General features: G+C 34.7%; 1 protein-coding gene across 3 annotated transcripts in view; it reads left to right on the top strand.

Moving 5' to 3' along the window:
* TXNDC16 (thioredoxin domain containing 16) overlaps positions 1–12,465 on the top strand; it is a 97,308-nt gene that overhangs the window by 60,092 nt on the left and 24,751 nt on the right. For 2 of the 3 annotated variants that reach the window (XM_063090170.1, XM_063090172.1), the window contains 3 exons: positions 7,835–7,958; positions 10,169–10,312; positions 10,865–10,924. In XM_063090170.1, the coding sequence (XP_062946240.1) occupies positions 7,835–7,958; positions 10,169–10,312; positions 10,865–10,924 (328 nt within the window). The remainder of the gene's footprint in view (positions 1–7,834; positions 7,959–10,168; positions 10,313–10,864; positions 10,925–12,465) is intronic. The other variant, XM_063090171.1, reaches the window with a different exon arrangement.

The raw sequence follows: 12,465 nt of genomic DNA, 5'->3' as shown, positions 1-12,465 counted from the left end.
CTTCATAGAATGAGTTTGGGAGATTTGCCTCTGTTTCAATCTTTTGGATTAGTTTGTAAAGAATCGGTGTCAATTCCTCTTTGAATGTTTGGTAAAATTCTGCTGTGAGTCCACCAGGTCCTGGGTTTTTCTTTGCTGGGAGCCTTCTGATTACAGTTTCAATCTCCTTTATTGTTATTGGTCTGTTCAGATTTTCTACATCTTCTTGGCTCAGTTTAGGTAGCTTGTGTCCAGAAATTTATCCATTTCCTCCAGATTTTCAAATTTGTTGGCATATAGTTGTTTATAGCAGTCTCAAATCATTCCTTGTATTTCAGATGTATCGGCTGTAATATCACCTTTTTCATTTCTAATTTTTGTTATTTGGATCTTCTCTCTCCTTTTTTAGGTTAGCCATGCTAATGGTTTGTCAATTTTATTTATCTTTTCAAAAAACCAACTTTTTGATTCATTGATCTTTTGTATTGTTTTTTGGGTTTCAATTTCATTAAGTTCTGCTCTGATCTTAATGATTTCTTTCCATCTGCTGGCTTTGGGTTTGGATTGTTCTTGCTTTTCTAGTTCTTTAAGGTGAAGTGTTAGGTTGTTCACTTGCCATCTTTCCATTCTTCTGAAGTAAGCATTTAATGCGATAAATTTCCACCTTAGTACTGCTTTTGCAGTATCCCACTGGTTTTGGTATGTTGTATCATTATTTTCATTAGTTTCAATAAATTTTTTGATTTCCTGTTTGATTTCTTTTTGTACCCATATGTCATTAAGTAGAATGCTGTTTAATTTCCATGTGTTTGTATAGTTTCCAGAATTTCATTCGTTATTGATTTCTAATTTTAATCCATTGTTGTCTGAAAAAATACATGGGATAATTCCATTTTTTTTGAGTTTGTTGAGACTTGATTTGTGACCGAACATGTGATCTATCCTGGAGAAAGATCCATGTGCTGAAGAGATGAATGAATATTCTGAGGTTGTTGGATGGAATGTTCTGTAGATATCTGCCAAGTCCAATTGGTCTAGTATGTTTTTTAGATGTTGTGTTTCTCTGCTGATTCTTAGCCTAGATGATCTGTCCAATATTGATTGTGGGGTGTTCAGGTCCCCTTCTATTGTGGTATTAGTGTCTATTTCCTTCTTTAGGTCTAATAGTTTTCTTTTGTTAATCAGGTTGGTCTGACATTGGGTGTGTATATATTTTTGATTGTTATGTCTTCTTGATGGATCAATCCTTTTATCATTAGGTAGTGTCCCTCATTATCTCTTTTTATGGTTTTTAGTTTAAAGTCTATTTTATCAGATATAAGAATAGCTACTCCAGCTCATTTTTCATTTCTATTTGCATGGTAAATCTTCTTCCATCCTTTCACTCTTAGTCTGTGTGAGTCTTTATCGGTGAGGTGGGTCTCTTGAAGGCAGCATATAGTTGGGTCCTCCTTTTTAATCCAGTCAGCCAGTCTGTGTCATTTGATTGGGGAACTTAAGCCTTTTACATTAAGAGTTGTTATTGACATGTGTTGATTTAATCCTAGCATTTTATTGATTTTTGTTTGGATGTCCTAAGTGTCTTTTGTTCCTTTCTTTCTGATTTACTGTATGTTTTCTGTATTTTTTGGTTCCTTGGGTTGTAGATAGCCTTTTGTTTGTTTTAGCTTCATGGATGCCATTTTTATTATACTAGTGGGTTTTGATTTTTCTTGGGTTTTTATGGCAGTGGTAGTTGTTTTTCAGGTACCAAAACCAGTACTCCCTTGAGAATTTCTTGTAAGGGTGGTCGCGTGGTAGTGAACTCCTGCAGTTTTTGTTTGTCTGAGAAATATACTATTTGCCCTTCATTTCGGAAGGATAGCCTTGTGGGGTAGAGTATTCTTGGCTGGCAATCTCTATCTTTTAGTATTTTGAATACATCATCCCATTCCTTTCTGGCTTTTAGGGTTTGTGATGAAAAGTCTGATGTTAGTCTGATTGGGGCTCCCTTATAGGTGATTTTACACTTCTCTCTTGCAACTTTTAAGATTCTCTGTTTGTCTTTGAGTTTTGCAAATTTGATTATAACATGTCTTGGAGAAGACCTTTTTGGGTTCAATACATTTGGGGATCTTTGAGCTTCCTGAATCTGAAGATCTATGTCTTTTCCAATAACTGGGAAGTTTTCTGCCACTATTTTGTTGAATATGTTTTCAATGCAATCTCCTTTTTCCTCCCCTTCTGGAATACCCATGACTCAGATATTTGAGCGCTTAAGGTTGTCTGATATCTCTCTTAGATTTTCTTTAATGCTTTTAATTCTTTTTTCTTTCTTTCTTTCTTTTTTTTTTGTCTGCTTGTGTTATTTCAAACAGCCCATCTTCAAGGTCAGAAGTTCTGTCTTCTACTTCTGCAAACCTGCTGGTTTAATTCTCAGTTGTGTTTTTTATTGTGTTGAATGAATTCTTCAGCTCGGAAGCTCTGCTATATTCTTTTTCAGGGCATTGATTTCCTTGTTCATTTCTTCTTTCAGATCCTGTATACTTTTCCTCATTTCATCATGTCTAGCTGAGTTTGCTTGTATCTCATTCAGTTTCCTTAGAATTATCACTCAAAATTCCTTGTCAGACATTTCAAGGGCTTCTTGTTCTATAGGATCTAGAGCTTGATAGTTATTACCCTTTGGTGGTGTACTTTCTTGATTTTTCATATTTCTGGTATCTTTCCTTTGATTTTTAGTCATTGTGGCAGGGGGTTTCACAGTCCACTGGTTTGACACTATTGTCTGGCTAGGATGTTGCTGGGGTTGCCAAATTGGTATGGCTATGTCAGTTTCTGCTCAGTTGGCCACTAGTGCCTTGTGTGTGTGGTTGCCTTGTGTCTTGGGCCTCTCCGGGGAGCCACCTCTCTGGTCAGCATGCACTTGGCCAGGCTGGTGATGGAATCAGGTGGTAGCGGTGAGGCCTACCTGCTGGGTTGTGCACCAGCACCGCAGGACGTGTGGTCTCTGCGGAGCTTCCGCCTCCAATGCTGGACATCTCCCTGCTCTGCGAGCACTCGGCCGGGCTGGGGATGGAGTCGGGTGGCGGCTGTGAGGCCTACCTGCTGGGTCATGTGCCAGCACCACAGGGCTGCTGGGGAAAACAGATGGGGCTGTGTCGTTACTGAGAGTCGTAAACAAGGTGTGCAAGCATCTGCAGAGCTGTTGGGATGCAGCAGAGTGGATTGGCTGGATGCTGTGGCTGCTTTCTCTTCTCTCTGCTGGGCATCCTGTTCTTCCAGGGTGAGTGCTCCAGCTTTATAATATTTTCTAAATATTATAAAAATATTCTAAAATGTTGGTTTATATGTTTTAGATCTGCCAGACCAAAAATTAAATTTGCTTACCTAAAACTATGGCAGGATTATTGGGTTAGAGTTAGAAAACTTAGATTCTGTTCCTTTCTTGTTGTGAGACCAGGGAAATGGATTAACTTCTCCAGCACTCCATTTTCTCATTTGTGACATAGTCACAAAATCACCCCTTTTAATTTACAAGAAATTTTGTAAGACCAAATGGGAAAATACTTTAAAAACTATAGCATTGTTAGAATAGGTAGTAGTATGGGGGCACGTATGCTCTGCTGTATGGCCAGGTAGTGGAAAGAGAGCATGTAGAAACTTCTGAAGCCATTGTTCCTGGAATAGAGGAATAGTGTTAATGCTAGTAGATAAAGAACTTTAAATAAGAAATTAACGTTTGTTATTGGGAAATAGGTTTTGTAGAAGAATTAGAGTTTGTGCTGGTTCCTCAGTTTGGGTGTCATATTGTTAAAATATATTAAAAATAATTTTGAATAGTGTAGGTAAGGTAGGTTATATATTAGATAGCTATCTCTATAAAGAGGTTTTCTGTAAAGAATTGAATAAGCTTTTCTATGAGTTTCTTTATTAAATTCAGTGTAATTTTTTTTAACCTTCTCATGAGGGCAGTGATGTTTATCCTGGGATTATACGAGGAATCTTCAAAGAGTTCATGGAAGGATTCATTTTATCTTTTAATTCAATTTTTCCATGATTGTTTTGAAGTACTCTTATACCACCATCCTTTTCTTCTCCCTTTTCTGTGGTCTACCAGGCAAAGGGTTTGAGGGTCCCTAAGTACTAGTGCTGGTTGCAGAGGTACTAGTACATACTTGTATCACTACATTTCAAGGTGTATAATGTATGGTAAGAGTTATACAACATTTCTGTTAGTGTATTAGTTCTTCCGATATCTTTTACTTCCATGGCAATGATTAGCAATATAGTGTTAAAAGTTTATACTATAGAATCATATGCCTAGCTCAAATCCTACTTTGTAACTCTGGCAAAATTACTTGACCTCTATATGTCCCCATTTTTTCTATTGTAAAGTGGGGATAATAATAATATCTACTTTAAAGGGTTGTTGGGTAGTATATTAAATGAAATAAAGTGCTTACTTAACACAGGTCTCAAACATTGTAAGTACTAATAAATATTAACTAATATTTATTCAATAAATATTATGTATCTGCTTTATTTCAGGCATAGTCCTAGGCTCTGTGGATACAGCCATGATAAAAACAAGTTTTTGCCCTGGTGCAGCTAATATACTGGTGGCAGGAGACAGATAAAAACAATTATAGCTAGACTGTTAGATGGTGTTTAAGGCAGTGGAGGAAAACAAACTGAGTTAATGTGAGAGGGTAGTCATGGAGGGCCTCATTGAAAAGTCACAATAAAGCAAAGGAGTGAGCCTGTATATATGTGGGGAAAGAGTGTTCTAGGCAGAGAGAACACAGAGGCCCTGAGGAGAGGGGTGGGCTATTGCATATTAGGATAATATTATTTAGTATTATGAGTATTATTAGTATTATGAGGAATAGTGTTAATGCCTAGAATTTTTCTTAGTATCTGCATTTTTAAAAGCACTTTCTATTCCTTCCTAAATATTTTATTATAAAAAATTCAAACATACCAAACAGTAGAAAGAAATATAGAATGAATAACCATATACCTACTACTTAGTTTCAACAATTAACATTTTGTTATATTTGCTTTATCTACAACTTTTTTCTGAAACATGTCAAAGAATGTTACAGATATCATATTTACCTGTAAATATTTAGCATGAATCTCTAAAACCTATTGTAATTTTCCTATATACCATCACAATTTCATTGTCATACTTAAAATTAATAATTTCTTAGTTTTATAACCTAATCTCAAAATCTGTTCATATTCAAATTTTTTCATCCTGAAATTGTTTTCTATAGATAGTTTTTGAGAATCAAAATCCAGTCAAAGTTTATAAATTTCACTTGGTATGCTTCCTAAATCTCTTAATATCTTAGATCTCCCCTCCCTTTTTTCCCTATGACAATGACTTTTTGTATAAATGGGGCTAATTTTTCTATATTCTGGATTTCTCTCTTTTCTTTTGCTTTTGTCTGTCTTGTTCCACTTCTCCCTATATTTTCTTTTCTTTTCTTTTCTTTTCTTTTTTTTGTGACCGGTAAGGGGATCACAACCCTTGGCTTGGTGTCATCCGCACCGTGCTCAACCAGTGAGCACACCGGCCATCCTTATATAGGATCCAAACCCACGGCAGGAGCGCCGCTGCACTCCCAGTGCCGCACTCTCCCGAGTGAGCCATGGCGTCGGCCCCTCCCTATATTTTCTATAAACTGGAAGATAGATTTAAAATTGATTAGCTCCATTAAACATTTTTTTATTTGATAAGGATTTTATTTTATTTTATTTTTTAAATTTAATTTAATTTTACTTCTCAAAATACAATGTACTTGATTTTCATGCCCCTTTACCCGTTCCTCTCCTAAGAATACTTCATAGTGCTGGCTTCATTATATTTCTTCTTTTTCTCAATGATACACGTGTTTTTTTTCTCAATGATACACATTTGATCACTGAGTAAGGTGGAGACAGCAAATTCTCTCCATTATAAGATGTGTTTTCCTCTTCCTATTAGCAAATAAACTGTAAGTAGAAATGCACATAGTATCGCAAGAGACATCAATACTCACCTGCCAGAATGGCTAAAAAATTTAAAAGTAGCAATACCAAGTGTTGACAAGTTCCAAGAACTTTTGTATATTGCCGGTAGTAGTGAAAATTGGAAAAATATTTGGCAGTATTACTAAAGCTGAAGCTATGTACATCATATGAACCAGAAATTCCATTCCTAGGTATATGCCCTACATAAATGCATACACTTTTGCACTAAAATACAACATTATTGTATAATCTTCATAGCAGTATTATTTATGATAGTCCCAAGCTAGAAATAGCACATGTATATGAGTAGAACAGATAAATAAATTATAGTATACTCATATAATAAATACAGCACTGAAATGAATAAACTGCTTTTATATGTTAACTACATGGATAAACCTTACAAAAAAATGTTGAGCAAAAGAAGCAGTGACAAAAAGATTATAAACTGTATAGTTCCGTTATATAAATTCAAAAACTGGCAAAATTAAGTGGTGATTATCTCAGTCTGACTGGGTTGCTATAGCAAAATATCATAAGCTAGGTGGCTTATAAACAACAGAAATTTATTTCTTACAATTCTGGAAGTTGGGAAGTTTAAGATAAGGTGCTGGAAAATTTGGTATGTGGTGAGAGCCTGTTTCCTGATTTACAGATGGCGCCTTCTCGCTGTGTCTTCACGTGGTAGAAGGGATAAGGTAGTTCTCTGCGGTGGCTTTTATAAGGGCACAAATCCCTTTCATGAGAGATCTGACCTAGGAACCTTATTACCTAAGAACCTTTCAAAGGCCGCACCTCCTAAGACTATCACATTGGTGATTTGGTTTCAACATATGAATTTTGGGGGGTACACAGACAGAATAATGACTACCTTTGGGGAAGGGTAATGACAGGGAGAGGCGAGAAGATGGCTTCTGGTAATGTTCTGAATCTTAATCTGTGTGGTGGTTATAAAAGTGTGTGCACTTTGTAAAAATTCATCAAACTATACACTTAAAATTTGTGTTCTTTTTTTTGTGTGAATGTTATCTTCAATAAAAAAGTTTACTACCAAAATTTCTGTATATTTTGGAGCAAATTCAGTTTGGTTTTGATTACTCTACCTTTTAACTCCATTATATTTCTGTAGGAATCAAAAAGTGATTTGAGTATAATATTAAAAAGATGAAGATATGTGATATCAAAGAACAAGCATATTTGGAGCTCTTTTATAGCTTTATTGCAGTATATAGTTACAGTTGAGGATAATTTGCTAAAATAATCTAGTGGCCTAAAATTTCATGTTTTTAATATGCCATAGTTGGACATTAGGGAAAGAAATCTTAATGGAATAATGTTGATATCAAGGGAATAGAATTTGGTATTCTTGAAATACCTGGGAGCACGTAGTAATTTTGTGTTTATAGCTAAACAGGAAATTGAACTTCGTAGTGGGTTTATTTTAGATGAAGTTTTCTTTTTATATTTCTGTAGAATATCAAAGTAGTCAATTTTGATTTGCTTCATTTGCAATGAAATTGCATATATTTCTATTTTACATTGAAGTAAGACTTGCTGTTATATGTCAGATACTTCACAGACTTCAGTGTAATGAAGTTGTGACAAAAAGCAAGACTTTCAATTCTTTTTTTTGCCATCTTTTTCAGTAGTGCACGCTGTGTTTATGTACGGTTCACTTTGAATGTTCTCCTTTCATAGACATCATGGAGTTAATTTCCTTTTTTTGTTTTATTTAATTTTAAAATTGAAGTTCAAAGGTTTAGTTTTATTTTAGTGTCAAACAGGTGAAACATATTTTTATATTAAAATGCTTTGCTCTATTTTAGTCATTTAAAAGAAATTAATGTATTTCTAGGGAGTTCCAGTGGAATTTTTGGTGTTACATGATATTGATTTAATAATATCCCATGTGGAAAATAATATTCACACTGAGGAAATACGAGAGGATGAAGATGATGACGTGGAAGGTCCAAATATGGGTAATATGTTGTAATGCTTGCCTCCCCTCTTCCTGCCCAGCACCCATAAGGTCAGTGAAATTTCCAATGAATTAACTTTCTCATAGAATGTATTCAAGACTCTGTGAAGATCCCTGGACAAATTTATTCTGAATCTCATTTTATCAAGTTGGTTAGGTGAAAAGAAGTAAGGATGCTGTATTTTGTTTAGTGTGATACCTTTCATTGTTACAGGTCAGGCTTCTAGCTTCCCATATCTATACCTTTATCCTCCAAATCAGTTCTTTCAGCCCTTCTGGTCTACTTTATGTTTAATAACTCCACCCAGAAGCCAAACATGATATTTCATTTTTATTATTCCTATTAGGAAATGAAATTATAATAATATTGTTGTAGTTGTAAATAAGTATGATTGTTAATAGTGTAGGGAGTAAATTCTAATGACATTTTAATACTTCTCTTTAACCATTATTTCTGTATTTAATTGCTCTTATTGCTAACACTTATGAAGTATTTTATAGTTTGCAACTTTCCCCCCAACCTTATTTACTTTGATCGTTATCATCTGAATTAGGTGATGTCACCTTCATTTTATAGATAAAGTGTCTCTGTTTCTGCAGAGTTCAGTGATCTGCCCAGGGTCACACAAGTGGCATGTGGTGGAGCCTGGACTAAAACTTAAGCATTCTGACATAAAATCTTATTTATTATCCTCATCATTTCTGATAGTTCTTTCATAACATTAACCCTGAAGGTTAACAGTATTAGCAATTATAGGGAAAACAATACTTTAATTCTCTGAATGCATTGTCTTCCTCCCTTCTTCCCTTCCTCACTTTGGACAGGATAATAGAATAAACCTCCTGGGATCTATTATAAGGCCCCAACCACCTTCAACCCATTGCAAAATCCTGCTCCAACCACACACCACCTTTATCATTTTGTAGCAAATCCCAAAGAAATAATTTTATCCATAAATATTTCCCTGTGTATTTCAGAAATATGAGGATTCTCCTTTTAAAAATTAACAATTTATACTATTATTTTATCTAAAAAGTTAACAGTAATCCTTAATATCATCAGCTACCCAGTCAGTGTTTGAACTTCCAATTGCTTCATTTTCATGCCACTGGGCCTTTCTTTGCATGTGTTGCGCCCTTTGCTCTGTATGCTCCAATGCCTCTCTTCTCTTTCTAACTTTTACTTTTCTTTTAATATTCTGCTAGTATCTATTCTTCTAGGGAGCTTTGTCTCTTTAATCAAGTTACATGCCTCTTGTGTGTTTGTGTACAAACTTCCAACAGAATACTTATGAATTCAAATGTGTTTTTACCATATATATAGGTGAATGAATGGATGGATGGATCCATCAACCTATCTAAATTGATGAAATGTTTTTACGTATTCGGAATCTAGTCATAACTTGATACACTTAAGATAAAATCCAAAATTCTTGGTTCACTTGGGCTCCTATGATCCAGCCACTCACTGCATAGACTAGGGTTTTCTCACACCATTTATTCCTTCAACCCTATCTTGTTCTAGTCAAATTTGCCTTCTTTCAGTACCTAGTATATGCTAAACCCTTTTATGTTTCACAGCCTTTACATATGTTATTCTCTTTGACTTAAAACATTATTTTTTTAATTCCCTATCTGGCAGACGTTTGGACCTCTCAACCTAAATCTCCCTGTTATATCTCTCACTGTATCTTTTACCTTTCTTCATAAACTGATCACAATTTATAATTATGTGTTTATTCAGTGATCAGTTTATTGTCTGACTTTTCCATAAATAGAAGCTCCATGTAGTCAGGGATTACGTCCGTTTTGTTTACCACTTTCTCTAGTTTCTACCATAATGCTTGGCATATAGCCGAAGCTAAATAAACACTATCAAATATGTATGGTAGGACCTTTTTGGATTATAAATTAGTAAATTTATAAGAAGTAAAATAATACGATTCATATTATTTATAGAAAAAATTAAATAATTCTGTAATTGACTAAAACTTCACAATATCTGGGTTAGGAAACATCTCAGAGCTATTTAAGATAGGAAGCCAGTCAACTAGAAAGTCTTCTAAATATCACACATTTTAACTATTATGTTAGTGTGAACACAAAAGTTTTTATAAAGCAACAAATTTTCATATGCATTCTTATGAGAAGAGCTTAAATATTTTTAATTATACATCTATATTTAAATTAAGTTCTCTTCAAACATTTTAGATATTCAAGATGATGAAGTGGCAGAAACTGTTTACAGAGATAGGAAGAGACAATTACATTTGGAACTGACTGTGGAACTAACAGAAGAGACATTTAATGCAACAGTAATGGCTTCTGACAGCATAGTGCTCTTCTATGCTGGTTGTGAGTATAAGCCTTTACAGGAGACTCATCTGTGCTACGTATCAGGACATTTAAAGTAGACAGACTTCATTTTTGCATCTTGTATATTACATGCTGTAAAATGACATAGCTTCCATATGTCTCAAGCAGACTGCTCACATCGAAGCATTTATTTCTCATTGGTTCTGGAGTCGTAAAACTGTCTACATCTGATTTAAAAATTGAAGGTTAATGATTAACTAGACGTTAGTTTGTTAATTTTGAAAAATTATTGTGATTCAAGCTAATGTTTTTAAATATACTAACAGTTCTTATAGGTTTATAGTAAGTGTGTTGCTTTTATCGTCAAATAGTAGCCATTCAGCTATATCCCTTACAGTAGGAATACAGAAAATATTGTATTTTGATCCCTCTTAAGTGTTTGGACTATATTGAGGTCTGTATACTAAGATATTTCATATTGAGAAATAACAATTTTGGGAAACTCCATACATCTGTATGTTTGCTATAGATGAGTTTGAGTGCTTTGGAGATATACATATAATATCCATTGAATTTTTTATTTTAACGTAGGGCAAGCAGTATCCATGGCATTTCTGCAATCCTATATTGATGTGGCAATGAGATTGAAAGGTATTGTACTGTGGTATGCATGCTTATTATCCTGATTCTGAGCTGTAGCTATTTGTTAAACGATGTCATGCTAAATAAAGATGTAGAAAAAAACCACATAAAATTTCAGGTTATCATTTTTGTGTCTCTAAGATTAGGTTAATAAACCAAGAGTTTCAAAAATGCTCAGAAGCCTTCCTTCCATTGTCTTTAAGGAACTGCCTTTAGTAGAAAATAGCATATATATTAAGGAACTGCCTTTAGTAGAAAATAGAGAGCATATATATTAAGTACTGGTGGCCACACAATTAATCCAGTAAACTTTTTAGCTAAATTCAATCTTCAAGCATTATTGAGTGCCTACTCTGTGCCAAACACTATTAAATGCTGGAGATAAAAAATAAGACCCAGTGTCACAGTCTAATGAAAGATAAAAAATCCCAGTATTTTTTTTTTTTAATATAAAGAATAAGTTTTACTGAATGCAAAGAACTGACAACGTATTTCTATAGGGTAATCAAATGAGTCATCACATTTGTATGTGACATTCTTCCAGATGAATGGCCAGATACTGCTATTGATTGTGGAGAAAGAAAAAGTAACAGAAGGACAACAGGACAGACATTTTTCTTAGACTTGTCTTTTTTCAGGACCGATATATAATGCCTTATTTTCTCTGAGGGGATTTGGCATATGTTCTCTGTTTTGTCTCAAATTGATAGCTTGAGGTTTCTCTTCCAGGGAGGGGAGCTCGCTGGTAAGTGTTTTGCTGCGTCCTCAAGAACGTCCTTAACCGCTATGGATTTGGTGTGTTCCCTTGCGTGCTTGGTTGCGGGGGCGGGGTGGCCCGCGGCCCCAGTCTCAGGACCCCTCGGGCGGCAGCGGAGGCGGCCAATCCCAGTGTTCTTGACGCTATATCATTCGCTCTTCAGGGACTAGGATATTTCTTAATAGCCAGGATCTTTTTATTTGAACTATTCTATGAAACCTGATCCTAAGGAATGCAGATCCCCATTTAAAAAAAAGAAAAAAGAATCCAAGGAAAAAGGCATTAACTCAAAATGTCTATCCCAGCAAAGACACAGTGAGAAGTAGGGAAACCTGTTAGTAAGAGAAATAATGATTGATTAGGTGCGTGTAATGTTTTGTAATCATTTGAATAAGACTGAATGTATCATGCTTTTTATCTGTAATATGATTTCTTCCTACTGTTCATCTTGTAAATGGAAGCTATTATGGTTCAATAGACTTATTCCTAGCTACTCTGGGAACGTATCCACCTTTTAGTTTTTTGGGACACTAGCATACAGGCTCTTTCATTATTTTTTAAGTTCCCTTATGGATAGTTAGAATGCCTTATACCCAGCTCACTGGACTTGGCACATCTCCTTACATTGCAAAATATCTGTTTTTTAATAATTGTTGAATAAATGGATACATTAATATAGTAGAGTTTCATAAATTTTGTCTTATTTATTGGAATATATGTGATGCTGTATAATTTGTTTATACATTGGGGACTTTTGTGAACTCAAGAAATTGATTCCGGAAACTCAACCCTA

The sequence above is a fragment of the Cynocephalus volans genome, chromosome 3 (genome assembly GCF_027409185.1).
Source record: "Cynocephalus volans isolate mCynVol1 chromosome 3, mCynVol1.pri, whole genome shotgun sequence".
Classification (NCBI taxonomy): Eukaryota; Metazoa; Chordata; class Mammalia; order Dermoptera; family Cynocephalidae; genus Cynocephalus; species Cynocephalus volans.
Note: the sequence above shows the minus strand (reverse complement) of the source record. Positions and strands in the feature narration are given on the sequence as shown.